The sequence below is a fragment of the Lycium ferocissimum genome, chromosome 12 (genome assembly GCF_029784015.1).
Source record: "Lycium ferocissimum isolate CSIRO_LF1 chromosome 12, AGI_CSIRO_Lferr_CH_V1, whole genome shotgun sequence".
Lineage (NCBI taxonomy): Eukaryota > Viridiplantae > Streptophyta > Magnoliopsida > Solanales > Solanaceae > Lycium > Lycium ferocissimum.
Genome location: NC_081353.1, coordinates 6,048,905 through 6,071,108, shown reverse-complemented (window position 1 = coordinate 6,071,108; position 22,204 = coordinate 6,048,905). Strand labels below are relative to the sequence as shown.

The window sequence follows — 22,204 nt, the reverse complement described above, 5'->3', positions numbered from 1 at the left end:
GTCGTTTGGCTAAAGCTTTAAATTGCTTCATCTCATTCTTTAGCAACTTCTTTGTTATACAGGACCTCAATACGGGAAGGTTGATTGGCGAAGGGCGTGAGTTAGATGGACTTTATTATCTCAATTCTCTAGCTCCACTACAGTGTGTTCGGTCTCCTACACTCCAAATTTAATCCACAGACGAATCGGACACCTTAGATCATCCAAACTTCAAAAGATAGTATCTAGCTTGTCTATGTTAGATTGTGAGTCGAATCAATTGGGGAAGCACACCCGACTTACTTTTCCATGTAATCCTAATAATCTTGCAGTCTCTTTTTTGTTTTGTTCATTCTAATATTTGGGGTCCTAATAGAGTTAGTTCTATGTTGGGTTTTAAGCATTTTGTTACTTTCATTGATGATTACTCAAGATGTACTTGGATTTTCTTAATGAAAGATCGTTCTGAATTATTTTCCACATTTCAAACTTTCTGTGTTGAAATACAAAATCAGTTCGGTGTTTCTATTCGCACTTTTCGTAGTGATAATGCACGTGAATATTTATCATCTCAATTTCAACAATTTATGTCTTCCCATGGAATTCTTCATCAGACATCTTGTCCTTACACTGCACAACAAAATAGGGTCATAGAGAGAAAGAATAGGCATATTGTTGAGACTGCACACACGCTTCTCATACAAGCAAATGTTCCATTGCGTTTTTGGGTACCTCTTATTATCTAATTAACCGTATGCTTCTCTGCTATTCAAAATCAGGTTCCAAACTCTGTTTTGTTTCCGAGTCAACCCTATTTTCTCTTCCACCACGTGTCTTTGGGAGCACATGTTTTGTCCACATTCTCACTCCATGAAAAGATAAATTGGCTCCTCGTACTCTTAAATGTATCATTCTCGGTTATTCAAGGGTACAGAAGGGATATTGATGCTTCTCACCTAACCTCCAGTAATACCTTATGTTCGTTGATGTTACTTTCTTTGAAGGTTAGCCTTACTTTACATCCTCTTCTGCTGAAAAGTTAGGCATTTCTGAGGTTCTACAGTTCCATCTTTCTTTTGGGGATCCCGCCATAGTCTACTATAACACCCCATACTTCTCAACGTGTGTAAGACTAAGTTGAAGTCGACGAGGTTACTTCAATGTGGAAGATTAAGGTTGTAGTTGTTGTCTTAAGGGTCCAAGTGTATGTAAATGTTAAGTCTAGTTAAGGTAAATGAGATTCATAAACTATTGAAACGTCGGACAAAGGTAGACGACCAACTAGCTTCACCTGTGTGTTTCACCTATGTGTGTCACCTATGTGCTTCACCTACTTGCTTAGACGTCCTATGTGCTTGAGCTACTTGCTTACTCATCCTACTTGCTCGAGCTATTTGCTTACACCGTTACACACCCTACTTGCTTGAGCTACTTGTTTCACGTCCTACTTATTAAACGAGGATGACCCGTGTTTAGAGGAAATCAACAATCTTCTAGCTTAAGTAATTGACAAGTAGGTGCATCACCTACTTAAAATGAGAGGCCCAAATAAAAAGGGAAAGGAAAAGGTGAGATGGGGCAGTCCAAAACCATTTAAGGGCTGAAATATATACATGATCCCTTCCAGATCTTGTTTCACGTCCTACTTATTAAATGAGGATGACACGGGCTTAGAGGAAATCAGCAACCTTCTAGCTTAAGTAATTGACAAGTAGGTGCATCACCTACTTAAAATGAGTGGCCCAAATAAAAAGGGAAAGGGAAAGGTGAGATGGGACAGTCCAAGCCCAATCAGCCCAAGCCCATTTAAGGGCTGAAATATATACATGATCCCTTCCTGATGTTGTCATTTATTTTCCTCTCTCCAAGATAAACCAGCCACCTCTTCTCTATCAACGTTCTACCCTAGCAAAGCAGCCATGGATTCTCCTCTCTTCTTTTTTTTCTCATAGCTTATAGCTCAAAGCAGCAAAGAAAATCCCTATTCTCCTCTCCATAGCTCAAGTATTTGAAGTGAACTCTAATCCTTAGAGTTTCCTGGGGCTTGCTCTATACAAACAGCCCATGTTAAGGTAAGTAACTTCAAGATTGAACTTGGATTCCCGCTCTATTATTATATGGTGTTGTACTGATCTTCCTTGATTTCAGTTGGTGGGAAGGAGCTTCAAGAATAGTAATTAAATAATTAAAGGAGTTTCAAGGTTGGAACAGCCAAGGTAGTTGTCACCTCTATCCCTATTTTTATAAGCTCGTCTGAGTATTTTTAGATGTGGTTTTGGTTAGAACTCATGGGACGGTGATCGGAAGCTGTGGGTTCGAGTTTTATTTGCTGCTTTTAGTTAATTGCGGGATGTTTTTTGATAAGGAGTTAATTGTGGGATGTTTTGATGGTATGGAGATCGGGAGGGGTCTGGTAGCTCGTGATGAGCTTGCGTGTTGTTAAAAGGAGGTTGGGTGTGAAGTGTACCATAGAATTATAGCCTCTGGAGCTTGTCGCTCCTTGGTTGCTTGATAATATTATTGGTATAGCTGTAGAATGTCATGAGACTGTTGGAATAGTTGTTATGTGTTATTGCGCTATCAGTGATATGATATTAGTCCATCTTAAACAGGTTTGAAGCTGGTCGAAAGGATTGACTTGTTGTAAGTCCTTCAAGGGCGGAGTTAAGGTACGTAAGGCTATTCTTTCCTTCGTCGCTACGGCAAGACCTACGGTTTCTTGTTTCTTATGTATAGGTTGTTATGTCTAGGGATTATTAAAAGTATGTCAGTTCCACGTTGTTGGTTTCATGAGTCGAATAGAAGTTATGCCATGTGATTACGAACCGTCACTTTGAACAATCGTCCACTCTTAAGGATAAGTTTCCGGAATGATCGTTATTAAGTTTTAGTATCCTACGTAAGCTAAATCATACCAATAAGCCTTGTGTGATCATTGGTGGATTATAGTTCCTATCTAAGATAAATCATATTGTTAGCTTCCAGAATTACCATCATTGGGATATAGGACTTTACTTAAGATGAACCGTATCGGAATAGGTGTTCCAAGCTTTCCCTAAGTAGAGGATCATTCGAGCGATATTTTTTTTGGTAAAGTAATCAAATGTCATTAGTAAAGCATCAAGAAGATGCAAGGTTACAGGTGAGCAAAAGAAGCTGCTTCAATCAAAACGGGAAGCAAACTTAGACAAAAAAACTATAAAACAGCCAAAAGGAATCCTGCCTATGGTACTAAGCTAAGCTAAAGACAGGGAACTAACAAAATCCAAAAAAGTATCCACACTGTTTACATGGGTAAGAAAATGCCAACTAAATAAGCACTCTAAACATCTAGCCTTGAGAGTACTAATAGGAGTTGAGATTCCATCAAAGCATCTGAGTACTAATAGGAGTTGAGATTCCATCAAAGCATCTGCTATTTCCCTCCTTCCAGAGACACCCAAAAATAACTGTAGGGATCATTCTCCAGATTCTTTTGATGGTTTTTCCAACTCTCCACAGTGACCAGCTTGCATAGGCATCTTTCATGGATAAGGGCATTACCCAGTGAAGCCCAGTTAAGGAGTAGAACAAATGCCAAAGGTCAGCTGTTGCAGGACAGTGTAAAAATAGATGGTTTACTGTTTCATTGTCCTGCCCACACATGAAACATCTATTAATAAGAATTATTCCTTTCTTCTTGAGATTGTCTTGTGTTAGGCAGGATTCTCTAAGAGCAGTCCAAGTGAAGCAGGAGACTTTGAGAGGCTGCCTAGTTCTCCAGATATGTTTCCAAGGCCATTCCTCAAGAATGCCATTTTGAGAGCTCTCAGTAGTTACAACTCTCCTTTACAGTGTAAATTCCATCCTTTGCTTTGCCCCAAAGAACTCTATCTGTATCTTCAACCACCATATGTCTGCCCTTCAATGTTGCTAGAAGATTGAGGAAGTCATTGATTTCCCAATCTTGCAAGTTTCTTCTGAAATTCTTCTAAAAATTGGACTCCAACAGTTGTTGTCCTGGTATTGAGCAATTGTGGCATGCTTGTTAGAGGCTATCTAGAACAAAGAGGGGAAAGAATCTTTCAGTAGAGTGTCCCCAAGCCATCTATCTAGCCAGAATCTAATTTTGAGCCCATTCCCAGCCTTGAAAGAGACACTTTGAAAAAAGTCTTCCTGCAGACTACTGATAAATTTCCACACCCCCACACCATATGGTTCATTACTCTTCTTCGGCCTCCAGTGGTCTTCAATGCCAAATTTTGCTTTAATGATGATGCCCCTCCAGTAACCTGCTTCATTCGGCCCAAATCTCCATAACCACTTCATGAGCAAGCTTCTGTTATGAAGCTTTAGATTTCTGATTCCCAACCCTCCATGGACCTTGGGTTGAATGACAGATTGCCATTTTACCAAGGGGAATTTGTAAGTATTGTTGTTGCCCTCCCATAGGAATTTTCTTCTGAGCCTATCAATCTGCTTTAGAACCGAACTTGGCAATGGAAAAAGTAACATACATTAGGTGGGGATGCTGTCTAGCACACTATTGATAAGAGTAAAGCCTACCTCCCATAGATAGGTATTGCATCTGCCAAGTTGCCAGTCTCTTCTCCATTCTTTCAATAACACCATTCCAAATTCCAACTGATTTAAATTTAGCACCCAAAGGAAGTCCCAGATAAGTTGTGGGGAGGGAACCTATTTTGCAGCTGAGGATGCTAGCAAGTTCCTCCAGGTTAGCAATTGTATTAACAGGGTAAATGGTACTCTTAAGCATGTTGATATGAAGGCCTGAGATGGATTCAAAGAACATGAGAGTAATGTTGAGGTTGGAGACTTGCTGGTTGTCGGCTCCACAAAATATCAAGGTATCATCTGCATATTATAGATGGGAAACAGTTATTGAAGTGGAGGGACAAGAACCTACTTGGAAACCTTGTATCCATTGGAGTTCTTTTGCCTTAGCTAACAACTTTGAGAGTCCTTCCATAGCTAGGATGAAAAGGAAAGGAGAGAGAGAGGATCACCATGCCTAAGGCCCATTTGAGAAGAGAAAAAAACCCACTGGACTTCTATTCACTAAAACTGAGAATTTTACTGTTGATATGCAGAAATAAATCCACCTAATCCACCTTTCTCCAAAACCCATTTGTTTCAAGATGTTGACAAGATAAGCCCAGTTAAGTTGATCAAAAGCTTTCTCAACGTCTAATTTACATAGGATACCAGACTCTGCTTTTAATTTTCCAGTCTAGCACCTCATTAGCAATCATAGAAGCATCTGTAATCTGCCTATTTTTCATAAAAGCACTCTGTTGCCCTGAAACCAGAGATCCCACCCCCTTTTTCAACCTCTCAGCTAGAACTTTTGCTAGCAGTTTGTAGACCCTGCCAATAAGACTAATAGGCCTGAAATCCCTGAGTTCCGCTGCTCCTTTCTTCTTAGGGATTAGAGCAATGAATGAAGCATTACAGGATCTTACCATTTGACAGTGCTGATGGAAGAAATTGAGAGCTGCTACCAAGTCTGATTTGATAAAGTCCCAAGATTTCTGATAGAAAGCCATAGTGAAGCCATCCGGGCCTGGGGCACAAGCCATGAGAGCAACTGAGATTTCTAATTCAGAAAAAGGAATTTCAAGCTCCTCCCTTTCTACTGTGCTAAGAGAGGCAAGTCCCTCAAAAACAGCTGAAGGTCTCCAAGTTTCTGTCTCTTTGTAGACTTGTTGAAAATAATCCAGAATACCCTCCTTGATCTTTCCTCTGTCTTCAATCATTTCATCCCCTATCTTTAGTCTGTCAATGCAATTACCCCTCCTGTGAGAGTTTGCCATTCTTTGGAAGAACTTAGTATTCTTGTCTCCTTCTTTAAGACATAAGCATCTTGATTTTTGTCTCCATGAAATTTCTTCTGCAATGGCAATCTGCTGAAGTTGCATTTTCAGGTTGAGCGACTGCATTTTCTCCTCTTCTGATAGAGTTCTAAAATTAGCCTCCTGATCCAGCTTCCCCAATTCCATTAGAGCCTTGTTCCTTTGGACTTCTATTTTCCCATATACCTCTTTATTCTATTTAGTTATATCCCTTTTGAGATTTCTGAGTTTTTGGATGAGAACAAAGTCCGGAGTGCCCAAAACAATGTAAGAGTTCCACCAGCCTCTTACCATTTCAATGAAGCCCTCCGACTGCAACCACATGTTCTCAAACTTGAAATAAGAGGGTGAAGCTTCCCAATCCCCACTCTCCAAAATAATAAGCCTGTGATCTGAGAGTACTCTAGGCAATGTGTACTGTTTAATGGCATTGAACATTTCACTCCATTCAGGTGAGATGAGATACCTGTCAATTCTTGAGGCTTGGAAAGGCTCCTCCCCTCTTGACCAAGTAAATTGAGCTCCCTGAAGTGGAGGGTCAATCAGTTCCAAGCCCAGGATTGTGTTAGAGAACCCCTGCATGGCCCTACATCTTCTGTTGCAGTTCATTCTTTCCTCTTCAAATCTACAGACATTGAAATCCCCTCCTATCACCCACAGATCAGACCATAAACCCCTAACAGATGCTAATTCTAGCCATAGATCCTCCATTTCTGGATTAGTGTGAGGTCCATAGACACCCGTGAAAACCCATTTGAAGTCCTCAGATAGACTTTCAAATCTACAGGAAAGTGAGAAAACCCCGGCTTCAGAATCAACACAATTCCACACTCTTTTGTCCCACATCATTAAGATTCCATCTTTTGTGCCAATAGCTTTGAGTTCTGCCCATGATATCCATCTATCCCCCCAAATTTGACTGATTAGTGAAGAATTCCATTCCTCAATTTTTTTTTTTTCTGTAAGCATATAATATCTGCACCCCATTTGTGAATAAGAGATTTCAAAGTGCTTCTCTTTTTTCTTTTCATTAAGCCCCTGTACATTCCAGCTGAGTAATTTGATTCTCATATGGAGAGAACCTTTTGAGACCTGCCCCTTTCTTTTTTCCCACTGCTTTCTTGGAGTCCCCAGTCCAATTTTTTGAGTTCACTTGCTGTTTTATTTTTCCCCTTCTTGTTGGATTCCCCTGTTTTCTTGTTCTGTACGAGTAGCTGTGCTTTTTTCCTTTCCTCTATTCTCAAAATAATGTCAAATAATTCATGCTCAAATCCTGCAACATTCACTCCCAACACTTTGCATGTGTTCATCATAGTCAATTTAGTCCATTTAGAAGTTGTCACCACCTCCGGAATGTCAATTTTTTTATTGTGAAGCTCGCCATGCCAAACTAGAGGAAGAAACTTATTGAAGGAGAGTAAAGAAAAATCAGACTCCGACTCTTCCTGAGGAGGACAGTCTGAGATTGGAGAGATTTTAGTGCATACACCTAACAAAGAGTCTGCCCTATCAGCTTCATCGTCTGCTTCCAATTAAGAAATTTCCCCCTCCATATTTTCCAAATCCCTGAGCTTCAAAGCTTGAACTTCCAACGCAAGGGTGTCTAAGGATTCTTTGATTTGAGAAGCTGACAGTTTAAAGCTGCATGGGTCGAGTTTGGACACAGATACTCTCCAATGTTGGGACTTGATGGGCCACTTGTGGTGTTTCCCTTTTGTTGGGCCTTTTGAATAGTAGCTGCTATTCAAGGCCATTGAGGTGCTCCCTTTATAAAACTTCCTTTTGCTTAGGTTATTTGAGTTGATTTGGGCCGGCCCATTAGCCACTAAATCTTTTGAATTGATTTTAATCTTTGCAGGACCCCTCACGTGCTGCGCATCTGGCTTATTAGCGTAGATGCCACGTGGTTCTGCACAAGACGCTGGCCCTATCTGCTTTTCAGACCTAAGCAAACCCTTCGATTGTCCAGCAATTAAAGGAGAAGACCAGTTCTCTGAAATAACTGTAAGATCATAGACCCATCCATCTAATTCAAAATTTAAACTCGCCGGAAACTTCTTGCCTGAGCTTGCAACGCAAATACGAGCCCAAAAGAAATGGGATCTGTTTTTAGTGTCTTCATCAACTCCTACGAAACCGCCACACTGATTCCCAATTCGCTCGAAGGTATCTGATGACCATGCATTCAGTGGAATATCAAAAACTTTCAGCCACATGTTATCTGCAGCTGGTTGCGATGAATTGGACTTCAGCGACCACCAAGAGAGGGATAGGTGTCTGCCACTCCAAAACCAGTCCCCCGCCTTTACTCGCACAGCCTCTTGTCTGGAAGGAAGTTCAAAGAGAAAACAATTATGATCCATTGGAGTGACCTTGATCCCAGCAGTGATTTTCCATCTAGAGACGAACCATTTCCTGATTATCTCCGGGTCTGGGCTGTGATTGAATGGATCGTTAAAGATACCCACTAAGCTTCTGTATAGAGGGTGTTTCTCAAACTCAGCACCCCCATTTGCTGACTGGCTGAGCTCCGGCCAACTATCAATGGAAGTAGCTGCATGATAAGTTTTTGTTAAAGGAGGTGGTGGCCCTAACGTGATGTTCTTCCCCAGAAATCGTAAGATTTTCTCCGCAATATCTGTCCACCCACTGTTGAAGTTAATCTACGGGATGATCACTGCCGCTCTGGATGAACGAATCTGCCATATACATTGAAATTTTGATAAACTCTGTAAAGATTGTGTTGTTGTTTTCTTCCCCACCTTCTGTAAAGACAACCAGAACCTTTTGATGCTTGTATAAGTGCCTCGCACACCCATCTTAAGTTATGTGCATCCATATTGATCTTGCTTGTAAATCTCCTGCCCCTTTCTATCAAAGAATACCATTTGAACTGATTGTCCCTAATGTTTTTTAGCTCAAAAGATTTATCCCCATAATGAAGGAAGAAAGGTTTGACATGGTCTGTTATGAGGGCAGCAGAGGTCGCAGGTGGTGAGTAATGGGTTCGGATAGATTCAGAGAAGGGTTGGAGAAGAAGGGGTTAGGGTTTTGAGGAGAGAGTAAGTTTAGAAGGAAGATTCAGAGAAGGGCTAGAGAAGAAGGGGTTAGGGTTTTGAGGAGAGAGAAAGTTTAGAAGAAAAATGGAGAGGGAAGATTCAGAGAAGGGCTGGAGAAGAAAGGGTTAGGGTTTTGAGGTGAGAGAAAGTTTAGAAGAAAGATAGAGAAGATCAAAAAGGGTTTAGAAGAGAGAGAAACTCAGAAATTCAGGTCGGAAAAGAGATTCCGATGACCTGCGTTGAGTTTGGAGGAGAGAGAGTGTTGGAGGATGGGGATTTGAAACTTACCTCGGGATCCATGGCAGAGAGCATTTTTGCTATAGAATCTATGAACTCCCTACTACTGAAGATTTTACATACTATTCGAGCAATATTCTGAAGTGTCATAGACCTTCTGTTCATATGTAGGGTTTCTCTATTCTTATCATCCTTGAGGTTTCTTATGTGTTATGTCGCGGTAATTGAGTCTCTTTATAAGCATCATGTTCTTGTCATTAAAGAGCCTTCTAGAGCTATTGTACTTCATTGGCTACCGAGTTCTTATAAATGATCTAGCGTCTGATGCCACTAAGTCTGTGTGTTTCTAAAGTGTCATTACGTGCGTTTATTGTTTCCTTATATAAGCACGAAGCATAGAACTTATAAAGTATTGATCCCACGCTAAAGGTTCTATAAGTCGCATAAGAAATATGTCATACATCTATAAAGTGGTTGTCACTCCAGCATACTATGCTCAAGGTCGAGTTCGCAAATGATCATTGCGGGTTTAGAGTTCCCTTCAGGTGGAATGATGTTGATGGTTTCTAAAAAATGGTTAAGGGAATTATAGACCAGTAGCTAAGACAAATGATATCGATAGTTCATATGGTCGAAATTAGTATAGAGAATCATTTAAGGTGAACTATGTTGATAGCTTCTAAAGAGCGCTAATGGGCGATAGAATGATGTGTAGGATCATCGTATGGCTAACTTCCGGTGGTGGTTAATGGGTTGTAGATCAAACGGTAAGATGAATCAAATGACCAGTTTCGAGCTATCGTTGACAGGTCATAAGTTTTATTGAAGATAAGTTATACGGATAAGGTTCAAAAGGTATCGTTGAAAAGTTCTAGAGTTTCTAGAAATATATTAGCTTCATGTTATAAACATCTATAAGCTAAATAAGGAAATATGTTACGTGTTCATGATTCGGTTTGTCATTCGAGCGTATTACTCCCAAGGTCAAGTCACTAAGTTGTCATTATGGGATTAGAGCCTCTCCCTCAGATGGGCTGATATTGACAGGTTGCAAAGTAAGGCTAAAGGGATTATAGGTCACTGCCTAAGATGGACTCGATGACTATATTTTTTATGTCATCGGAATCGGGGTGTAGAAACTCAGTTAAGGTGAACTAAGTTATGAACGTTATAGCCTTCACGAGGATAAGATCATATAGACAGCTAGAATACAGGTGCGGGAAGCACCAATGAGGATTATAGTGAAGTGAGTGCGTATGTCCATCTCGCATTTAGCGAGATAAAGTCCTAAGATGATCCTTTCCTATTTGAGTTAAGTGAAGTATCGTGACTCTCTTGTTCATACTCAGATGTTCCTTTCACGTGAGGTCAGTTGTATGGTAACAAGCTATTATATGGGCTTTTTTTTTTTTTAAACTGGTAACAAGCTATTATATGGTTAGCATTCAGATGATCGTTTTGTGTTTTATCATCAGTCTGCTCCAGGTTTGTGCATGTATTTGGTGGTGCAGGTTGATGCATAGTCATCACATGTAATGATGATGAGGGAATTACCAAATTGAAACATCACCTTTTTCAGCACTTTCAGACTAAGGATCTTGGTCGATTGAGGTACTTCTTGGGCATTGAGGTTGCTCAATCCAAATCAGGAATTGTCATTTCACAGAGGAATTATGCACTTGATATTCTTGAGGAGACAGGGATGACAGATTGCAAGCCAATTGATTCTCGAATGGATCCAAATGTTAAGCTCCTACCAGGTAAAAGGGAGCCTCTTAGCGATCCTGGAAGGTATAGAAGGCTGGTAGGAAAGTTGAATTATCTCACAGTGACTCGACCTGATATACCTTACCGGTTAGTGCTGTAAGTCAATTCTTGAATTCTCCTTGTGACAGCCATTGGAATGTAGCTATTCGTATTCTTCGATACATAAAATTTGCTCCAGGGAAGGACTACTTTATTAAGGCCGAGGACATGAGAAAAATGTTGGATATTCGGAAGGGACAGACGATCCACTTCTGGATATTGTTTTCTTTTTTTCTTTTTTTTTTTCTGATGACATGGGAACCTGCAGCCGCTACCCTTCGGGTGCGCACAGGGTAAACCCAACTCCTGTGCAATAGCTTGCAAACCACATAGAAGAGGTAACCCGCACTAGGCAAGCCCGGTGCGACGAGCTCGATCCAAAAGGCAAATCCCCTTCTAGATATTGTTTTCTAGTTGGGGAAAATTTAGTGTCATGGAAAAGTAAGATACAAAATGTGGTTGCTAGATCTAGTGTAGAAGCAAAATATCAAGCTATGGCAGTGTCGGCATGTGAACTCATATGGATCAAGCAACTACGGAACGAGTTGAAATTTGGAGAGATTAAAGAATGGAACTTGTGTGCGATAATGAAGCTGCACTCACATTGCATCAAATCCAGTGTTTCACGAGAGGATCAAACACATAGAGATTGATTGTCATTTTGTCAGAGAGAAGGGGTAATCTCAGGAGACATCGAAGGTAATCTCAGGAGACATCGTCACGGTTCGTGCGATCAAGTGATCAGCTTGCAGACATATTTGCCAAGTCTCTAACCGGTCCCGGAACGAGTTATATATGTAGCAAGTTTGGTGTATTAATTTGTATGCACCAGCTTGAGGGGAGTGTTAGGATCCTGCGAATATTCTAGCATATATGTAGATATAGTAGGTAGAATATATGTAATTAGGAATTGATTTCTATTGATTTCCTTTCCTTTTTAGGACATGTAAACTTAGCTATTTAAACCCAAATAGCTTGAGGGAATAATCAAGCCGAGTTCCTCTCATTTTTCTCTTCCGATTCGCAAACTGCACATGTAGTGAGAGCTTCTTTTGGAGCATAACTGCACCACAGACTAAGCAAACCAAATTCCTATGTCAAACAAGACTTACTCGTTGCTTCAATATTTTGGCCCCAATCAAGGGCAGAAGGAGTGCTTCAGAAGATTGAATGCTAGCCTTAACCCGTCCAAGCAACCTATCCAAATCTGGAAGCTTGCGAAGATATTGAGCAGTGGATAATGTAGCGTCTGAATTTTCAACAAGTCTGTCAACCACATCAAGCCTATGGTTGATTTTCTCTAAATCTTTGAGGGGATGACAAACCCAGTTTCTTAAAAGTCGCTTCCCAGGTGATGTAACACAGTTGTCAAGATACTTGTATAAAGTACCTGAAACACAAAAGAAAATATAATTGCCAGAACTGTGCCTTAGAATGAGTACAGAGCTTTGATTTGACCAAAAATTGTTGCACTTGCCTGATGGACTCCCATCGGCATTATTGTTGAAGATTTCAAGATTGACAAGTGTCTGTCCGTCCATTTTGAGGCAACCCCTATAGACTTCATATGATAGAACATCACCATTACGTAAGACCTCATCTAACTGTTAAATTCAGAACAAAACAATCACCAAAATAATACCACACATATTACACACAGAAAATAGGCCACGGTTCAGAGACTTACCATCAATCGCTCTAAATGATAAACAAGACTCCCAAGAGCACATAAAGCAACATCATGGTTCGCTCCATCAAAGGTTTGATCCCGCTTATTACAAAATCCTTTAAAGTAACCTTTCAAGTCAAGGAAATGTTTCACTTCTGCAGGATCAGCAAAATCAGAACCTGGCTGAACTGGAGAGAGGAGTGGTGCTGCAGGACCTAAATGGACAAAGGAAATTTATCAAGAGACCTAAGAAAGTGAAAACTCCATCATATCCCCCTCCTCCACCCCCACCCCCAGCTTTTTCCTTCTTTTCAACTTTCCCTTTTGCTTTTCCTAATTCTTTTTCTTGATTGCCCCATGTCAATAAAAAATGATACTGTTTGAGTTTATAACAGAACTCAAGGTCAAGAAAAACATCCACATGGAAACACATTAGAAAAAAAAAAATTGTTCAGGATTTGTGTATCTAAGAGATCTGATGAATGGCCACTCCATCAACACTATCCTTCCTCTCCATGCCCAAAATTTCTGGAGTTGGAAGTACCCCACATCCGTAGAGCAGTTTAAGCCCTAAAGACAAGGAAATAATTAGGCATGGCAGTGCAATTGAAATTTAGAGATCTTAATTCCCACTATTTTGGTGGAAAAGTTAGCAAAATTAGAGCCTGTTTGAATTGTCTTATTTTAGATGCTTTTTAAGACAAAATAGCTTTTAAGCACGTTTGTAGTGTTTGGGTAAGATAAAAAATTTCTTTTAAGCACTTATTTTTAAGCCAAAATAACAAAAATAAGACAACAGCCGTAAGTTAGGATTCCTAACTTATGGCTTATGCTTATAAGCCATTAGTTATAAGCCCGTCCAAACAGGCTCTGAGCCTAAACTAGACTCTCTTGGGTTGAGATCCGAGGGGCTCGGGTGGGTTTCGGTACATTTTTTAGCTAAAAATAGTGCTGGTGTAGGTCTGAGGCTGGTGAGCCGCAATTGCGGAGTGCAAGGCTGCAATTGGAAAGAACCTGGTCATGGGCTTGGTCCTCAGCTGCAGAGAGAAGGACCACATTTGCGAAGGACCTGGTCAAGGTATAAAAAGGACAGAATTCGGGATTTTATCATTCTTTCACCATTTTTGGACGAAGTAGTTATGGGATTAATGGGATTTTTTACTTGGATCATCATAGAACCTCAAGGTAATGATTCCACACTTACCCATGATAAGTATACATGATTCTTACCCATGATAAGTATACATGATTCTAATCAAAGTTTAGCCATTAAAATATGGAATTTGATGGTGGAATTTGGAAGTTTTTGGTTTAAACCCTAGAATTGGTAAATTTATGACTTGAGTTACTAAATGAATTCAAAATGAAAATTTAATTATAGATTTAGACTCGTGGGGTTATGGATAACCCAGCTACAAATTTTGTTTCAAGGTTTGAGCATGTGGGCTCGTGGTTGACGTTTTTGTTGACTTTGACCCAGACCGCGTATTAAATTATAGAATTGAGCCCAATGTCATTTTTTGAAGCCGTTAAATATTCTTTTGAATAGAGTTGAGCTGTTTGGAGGGTTTCGAATGTAGAAAAGTGATACGAACTGATACAAAAAAGAAAGAACAAGTGTGCTAAAGAGCAAATGAAACGAATTGGATTTAGGCCACTTCTCATTACGTGCTATAGAAAAATGACGGATAAAGACTACATACATGGCTTTCAGGGAAAAAGTTAAATGGAACAATATGAAGATCCAGGCTTTCACATAACACAGAAAGAAACAGCTTCTTCACATGATAGGCAGGACAAACTGCCTTAGATAATCAGGAAAGAACTATCACACCACAGCTGTTTCATGATACAGTGAGCAACTTATAAGAAACAAGAAAATCCTCACCTGTTAATGAATATTTTTTCAGTGCTTTCTGAGCATCCTTTGACAAACCTGTTACAATGGAAGCGCGAGATAAGGATGTCAGGCTCAACAAATTTATTTCCAGAGAACAAAATAATCCTCTCAAAGTCTAATTTAACAAAAATGTATACCCCTAGCATTGTATATAACCTCCTTCGGTGACACCTACACATGCAACAGAGAGCAACATACAATAATCAACCAAACAAATCGCACATCTATTAAGCTACTCAAAGAAAGATATTAGATCTTAAACTGTCGTACTTGCATCAGCAAAGCCCCCAAAGCTGCACAAGATGCATCATCGCCAATAGAACCTACCCAAACTTTCAGAGCAGCACAATCGACAAAAGCAAAGCCAAAAACAGTTGAACCATTTTCCAGCTCATTGCAAGTCTATATGTCATAGTGAAAGAAAAACATTTAATCATCTGCCTCAGTTGAAGTCTCACATTGTAACACAAGGATGAGCATATGAACATCAAAAAATAAAAAAATAAAAAAAGCTTTCTTTTAATTATTTTGTGAGAGAAAGAAAACGTAAGATTGCATAAAGCTTTATTCTGCACATATAATAGACAACTCTACTGGCATGCAGAATTAACAGACTCTATCATGGCAATGTCCTCAATTTTAATTTAAAAAGATACTGACCTCCTTAACAGCAAGAAGATGAATTGCATCAGGCCCAACATTACCCTCACTTGTCGTAGAAGGGGTGAGTACATGAACTAGTTTTCTACGAATAACCTGAAAAAGATATTTCTCGCTATCAAATCACTCAATGCCTTGATGAACAAAGACCAGTGATAGTGCTCATATGAGCAAGCTAAGAAATTTATGAGTGCTCAACGAAAAGATCCATAAAAATATAAGAATTCAGATTTTTTCAATGAATTAATTGCTTCAATGTATCTTCTGTTGCTTGGTTATCACATTTATAACTGTAAAAGGACTATCACTGTTTTTAAGGAATTAGGTAAACCAAAAGAATTCATGCTGCACTTACAGAAGTAGAGCCTCTAGATTTTGCTTGCTCAGATGTTTCCAACTGTTCCATCCGTCCTACTTTGTACCTTCAAATTGTTAGATAAACTCAAGATAAATGACAAGATACCATCATATGAGAATAAGACACTTAAATAAGAAAATTATCAACAGGGTGGTCAGTTGCTAATTGTTACTAACATAAGTCATAGTCCATGCAGAAAAGGTGACATAGTGAGGACTTCTTAAAGAATGACCAAGACAAAGAAACATATCAGCAATTCTAATAACTGATAAACTTGCAGTGTCATTAGGAAGTAGGAAATCGGAAATCAGTAGCAGCAAAAGCTGTTAGCCTGTTTCCCTGAAAAAAGATACGGATCTCAAAAATGAGACTTCTAACTCTTACCCTCGCGCTAGGAGCTTCTGAACAGCTTCATCAATCCCACTTTCAGATATACCAACCTGACAGAAAAGCAAGAAAATAAGTCCATGAATCAGATTACTAAGACTAAACTAAACCTGCAAATTATCAAAACTACCTCTACAGATATCCCAAGTGACCTATGTATAGCATACCTGTCGACATTTTCCCACGCCACTTTGTGTCATTTTCCAATCGAGCTCCTTGTGACCAATTTCAGCATCTAGCTCATACAGCTCATAAAATTTCCCCTTTTAAAGCATCAATGTTTCAGAGAAAGCTATATCATATAAGGAACCTTGTGCATTTTGAAATGAAAGAAAATTGCAGTATTGAAAATCAAACAAAGACAAACCATAAATCATTTAAAAGTAGGACTAATTATTTTCTTCTTCTCAAGTCGAAGTGTCTAACCATATATAGAATAATCTATCCTAGCTCTTATAGTGCAAGTATCTTCACCTATATTGCCCTTAAACTATTAGGAGTGGATCCACTTAAACTATTAGGAGTGGATCCACCTCACATTCCAAATACTCATATTGTTCCCTGTTTTTCTCCAAAAAAGAATTGCAAAATATATTAAACGATTCAAACATGTGTTTCCTAAGCCACAACGAATGAATACATGTATCCCAAAGGTTTTTTTCCACAAATAAATCCTCTCATGAGATTGGTTGGATAATCCACAACATCTAACAAATATTTATTTATCCTATCAACAGTAAGGCCTCTTTTTCCCAATAGATCCCATCAACAGTAACGTCATTGCTACCCATCTAATAATAAATTTCAATAATTCTTATATTTAAACATTGAGGAACCAATATCACATGTGATTTATCTGTCAAATGTTAAAAGCACGACCTTGTAAACCTGGTAACTACTATTTAAGATGTATTAAAAATCTCGTATTCTATGGTATTCAAAGTTCAAATCAGGATACTCAGTAGTAAAGGTAAATAATCTTAATATGTGAAAACAAAGACTTTCAAATCAGCAAATGACTAAGAGGAAAAAGAAACACGCATCAGATAACTAAAAGCAAGAGGCAATAGTTGTATTAAATTAAGAACTCTTTCCACAATAAACCTCATACTGTTACTCTTTTTACTAGGTAAGCAGAGACCTAGAGTAATGTATGATACAAATATATTGTTGGATATTTAATGTATATAGTAGACTTAGTATCCCTTTGGAAAATGTATATGCACCGGCTTTAGGGGGAGTGTTAGATAGTCAATGTTTATAGTAGACTTAGTGTCCCACATTTGAAAAGGTGCATTATGTACTGTGTAGAATATAAGTATAAATAGGGATAATACAGTAAAGTTAAGCATCTTAATAATATTTTTCCTGTGCCTTTATTTCTCACATATATGACCTACAGAAGAAGAGAAGACCTAAAAATGCTGATCAAGAAACTTAGCAATGCTTAATGCATTAAATTATACCAAGAGAAAGAACAAGGAGACAATCTGCATTTCCTAGAAAATCCTAGAAGCTATACCATCTAGCAACATCTTGTTAGAAAATTAACCTTAAAATAACAAGAAAAAAATAGATCTGATGCGTGTGGAAAGACTTCAAAGGCTTTTTCCCAGCGGTATTACTATTTTCCAAGTTCCATCTAGAAGCCTTTAGGTAATTCAGTTAATATTCACAAGCCTATCCATCTGGATCGTTACTATTTGCAGTTATCTTATAGCTCAACTTCTTAAATATGGTGAAGTAAAATCAGCATTTTAAACTATCTAAAAGCAAAAACTTATTGCACTGGAAAGAAAAAGAATGAAGTAGCATAACATACAAGAAGCGGGAAAGAAGAATATAAAGTAGAACTAACCACTTTAAAGAAAAGCACAATGTCCATGTATTTACGTTTGACATCCCAATACTGCTTCTGAGAAGCGGACATTTTTCTCAACACATCAGGAGGAATATATAGTGTCTGCTTGTCATAGAGTGGGTCCCCTGGCCTTCTACCATTTGCATCCTTGATTTGAGATGGATGAAGCCAATCAAACTTGCCAGTCATTTCAAACTCCTCCTCAAGGTTCTTCCTTCCAAAATTCAAACCCTCAAGATGTTTAATCCTCTTGCTTGCGTTCAATGAAAAGCAATCACTAATGTCATCTCGGACTCGCTTTAATCCAGGTACAAATTGAGGTTGCATACTTGGTGTTTCTGGCCCAAAACAATGATCATCACTGGGTATAAGAGATACTAATTCTTGATTACTATTTCCATTAGGACTAACAACACCTTTATTAGTGCCTAATTGTAAGGCAACAGAAGCACTCACTGATCTTTCATTTTTTGAGGAGATCGTAAAAGGATCATCTTTCACTAGATCCCTGTACACATCAAAGAGTAGTTAATATCACACGACAGTATGCATATTCTGTCAATAAAATGAAATGACAGTTAACATTTTCAAGTGTAACATAATAAATAGCCACCAAAATAGCAAGGAACCAGTGAGCAAGAAAAAAAAAAGAGAAGCAAAATCTAAGAACTGAAAAATGAAGCATAACCACAGGACCTTTAACATAAACTCGGTTGATAGTGAGTGGGATATAAAATGTAAACCCTTGTTTTCAGTGGAATAAATTAGCAAATAGGAATAACGGAGAGCAGTCAATTAGTATTTAGGTAATATTGACAAGGCTTATAGCAATAGAAAACAGCAATTTACAACATGGTATAGTATGAATAAGATTATGCAGAGCACACAGTGACAAAGCAGAGAGTGGATAATTAAAATTGTAAGCACTCAAATCTGAAAAGTGATACCGTTGAAGGTGTCTGGAATCAAGCTTGATAAACTTGTGCTTAATAAAAGAGAAAACAGAAGACTTGTTTTCATCATGGAAAATCTGAGGTGGCACCTTTTCGGGAGGAGTTTCAGTTCCCAAAATGTCGTCCTTAAGGTCTATGGAGGAACTTTGAGATTTGCCGGAGGTTTGGTTCTCCGGCGAGGGTTTCTTGAGGAAGGAGAGTATAGACTTCTGCCGCTGCATCGAAAACAGAGAAAGGAGAATTGGCACCAAAGAATTATTTTAGCTTTTGGAAATTGGAAGGGGGAGCGTATAATTATGTAAGCTCTGTGAAAAGGGGAGGCTAAAAAGGGATTATCACCCCGGACTACTGTCACGTCCGCGTGCCAACGGTGGGTTACCCTTGGATCTCATTGACATTTACTCCGTCCGCCCGGCTTACTTTCATTTTTGGTCTGTCATGATCTGTCCCAAAAGCAACTCTTTTTATATTTACTTTTATATTTATCATATGGAATAACTAATTTCACGATTCTAGTGTAAAAGTTATCACCGGATTAATTAATACCTCAAACCAAATATGGGATAAAGTTAATCCCAAAACTTATCCCGGGATAATAATTCTTATTCGATGTACCAAACGACGGGTCTCTTTAAAAGAACACATGGGAATTAGATTTAAGTGTAGTTACACAGTTTGATATGTCTATTTGGCCAAATAATTACTTAGTTAGTAGAGAATTGGCTGTAATTGAGAGGGGTAATTACACTATTTAATTATCAAAAGGGTTTGGAAATTGGGTTAGTAATTACAAGGTTACTTTTTAATTTCCTTCCTTTTTGTTTTTATTTAATTTCTTTTTCTTATTATTTTTTCTTTTGATTATTTTAATTTCGTTTTTTTATTTTTACCTTTAAATTGTATCTATTTTCAAGAATATAGTTTTCTTTTTATATTATTTATCTTTCATTTCCTTTCTTCTCATTTCTCAACCTTTACTTCTTGTGATTCCATATAAATGCTCATACTTTTTTCTTATTTATTTTATTCATTTAACTGCATTATTATTCTAGTAAGAGTGATGTTATTAAAGTAAGAATTTCGCTGTTGAATGAGAAGAATTTTGCTATTGAATGAGGTTAAAGACTTAAGTTTCTTTCTTCTGAATTATATTTGATTATTAATTAATATATTTTCAAGATACAATATGTATCTTAGATACATAATTTTATATCATCTATAAAGGCACATATTTTTCAACTATTAATTTTAATATTTTGTAACTAAATTTTATTTTTAAATTAATCTAACTCTATAATTACACTTGTGCAACCAAATCAGGCTTGGAACTACACTGTAATTGCATGATGACAAACAAACTGCTTGTCGTAATTACTATATTGTTTAACTACTAGACTGTGTATTTATTACCTTAGTAATTACACCAATTCCAATTACCAAGTGGCTTTCCACACTAAAAGAAAAAAGTTTCATATTTAAACATGCAAAATGGTTCATATTTGTCCTTTTAACTCTGTTATAAATATGAGCCTCCTTTGTTGACCAATGCTCAACTATTAAGACTCCCCACCATTAAAGTAAAGTTGAGAGGTAAATTTGGACCAGTTGAAATAAATAAAGGTTTTAAGAATTCCAGTGTGGAGCTCACCAGTGGCAATAGAGGCTCAACGAATGCTATAATTTTTTTAACATCAAAACACCGAGAAAAATCCAACCCTTCATTGTCTAAAATTTAAGAAAACTATGCACACTCTATATTTCATTCCCCGGAATTACTACTTGTCACGTCCTGAATCTGGACCTCGGCGGACTGGCACCCAGTGCCTGAGCTAGACCGAGCGAACCACATACATGACTGGACATAACGTTAAACATGAACATGTGTGCAATATAAATCATAATCATGTTTTAAATACTGAAAGTCTGTAATTATAAATACTGAAATAGTTTTGAAACATAACATGTAGCCACTATGGCTAAAACACTGCCTGACATGAACTCCTAGTCCAGTTATGAAGTATCTGACATGAACTCCGGCCTACCCTAGATGTGGTATTGTATCTTGTGAGAGAAAAAACCTCTCTTCTCTCTCCTCTCCCATTGTTACACCTCGGAAAAATTTTCCGTAGATACACAGTAAATAGGCTAAAGAAGAGCACGAAGTATATGGTGTCTCGATAAGTAAGAAGTAGAGTTATGACGACCTTAAGAAAGATTTCAAAGATATTCGATGTTAGACGAGAAAGGTTGCCAAGAGAAGGCCATGTATGCGATATGTATCGAAAAGGATCTATGAGTAACGAGTTAATGGTGACTTAAAGAGATTATGAAGAAGAGTTATAACGTCCCTTAGATTGGTATTGAGGTGTTCGAAAAGTGCCAAGAAGGTTCCATAAGGATTGGAGATCAAACGAGTCGACGAAAATAAGATCGGAACCCACAGGCATTATACGGCCGGACATATACGGCGTATAAAATACACGGACCATATGTCCGGCCGTAGGTTCAACCCGAATGGCATGTATCAACGGACCAAATATACGGTCCGGAGATACGGTCCGTGAAAATTATACGGACCGTATGTTGGTCCGTATATACGAGTCGGACGATTTGAGTATTTAATGAGGGTTCAAGTTTTATTTCATTTCATTTCATATCTCACTCCCCTTCTCTCTAAAACATTTCTCCACATTTCTCCTGAGTTTTCAAGAGAATTAGTGTTCAACTTCATCAAACCAAGTGAATCAAGTATAAGAAACCCATTAAAGTTCATCCAAAGCAAGAATCCAAGTGAGGGAAAATCTAGGGTTTTGCTCAAGTGAGATATTTGCACCCGCGGTTCAATCCAACGCCACCTAAGGTAAGTTTTATGATGCTTCCATGTTGTTTAAAGTAATGGAAGATGAAACACTTGGATTACATAGGAATATAAGAAATGGGTCATGAATGGGTGAATAGTGTCACTTTTGAGTAAATGTGTGGAACGAGTTATGATTCTTGATGCTTTATGAATATAATCATGTTATAAATGATATTGAGAGTAGGGAAATCAACATTGTATGTGAATGAACGTATTGTTGAGTTATGACTATGAATATGGAAAATTGAAGCGAATTGTAAAGTAAGGGTAATGTAGATGACTAAAGGCTATTGTGATGATATTGTGAATGTTGTTATTGATACTTGGGAGTTGATCTGTAATACGAGGGAAGTCGTATAAATAAAGGAGGAACTTTCCGATTTTCTCTAGAATTAGTCATAAATGCTAGATGCTATCCATCATCTAATATGAGTATGCACTTCAATGAAGGTAGAATGTGAGCTTTGAAGAAGAACGCTCAAGTGATAGAATAGTTGCACGAAAGGTGTGCAAGGCTAACCCTTCTTTCATAAGGCATGGTTCTTGGACCAATTGTTCATCCTCTTATGAGTTCAAGATACTCTCCAGTGATCCTAGCTTGAGAAGCTATTAAGCTAATGACG

General features: G+C 38.2%; 1 protein-coding gene across 3 annotated transcripts in view; it reads right to left on the bottom strand.

The window, feature by feature from the left end:
• LOC132040082 (DNA mismatch repair protein MSH7) overlaps window positions 1-19,110 on the bottom strand; it is a 28,669-nt gene extending 9,559 nt beyond the window's left edge. For 2 of the 3 annotated variants that reach the window (XM_059430697.1, XM_059430698.1), the window contains exons 1-12: window positions 18,716-19,108; window positions 17,766-18,276; window positions 16,075-16,170; window positions 15,905-15,960; window positions 15,518-15,584; window positions 15,163-15,258; window positions 14,773-14,904; window positions 14,640-14,673; window positions 14,491-14,538; window positions 12,621-12,817; window positions 12,411-12,537; window positions 12,046-12,323 (exon numbers count right to left, since the gene is read on the bottom strand). In XM_059430697.1, the coding sequence (XP_059286680.1) occupies window positions 12,046-12,323; window positions 12,411-12,537; window positions 12,621-12,817; window positions 14,491-14,538; window positions 14,640-14,673; window positions 14,773-14,904; window positions 15,163-15,258; window positions 15,518-15,584; window positions 15,905-15,960; window positions 16,075-16,170; window positions 17,766-18,276; window positions 18,716-18,942 (1,869 nt within the window). In that variant the 5' untranslated portion in view covers window positions 18,943-19,108. Of the gene's footprint in view, window positions 1-12,045; window positions 12,324-12,410; window positions 12,538-12,620; window positions 12,818-14,490; window positions 14,539-14,639; window positions 14,674-14,772; window positions 14,905-15,162; window positions 15,259-15,517; window positions 15,585-15,904; window positions 15,961-16,074; window positions 16,171-17,765; window positions 18,277-18,715 lie in introns of all 3 variants that reach the window. The other variant, XM_059430699.1, reaches the window with a different exon arrangement.
• Between the last annotated feature and the right edge of the window lie 3,094 nt (window positions 19,111-22,204).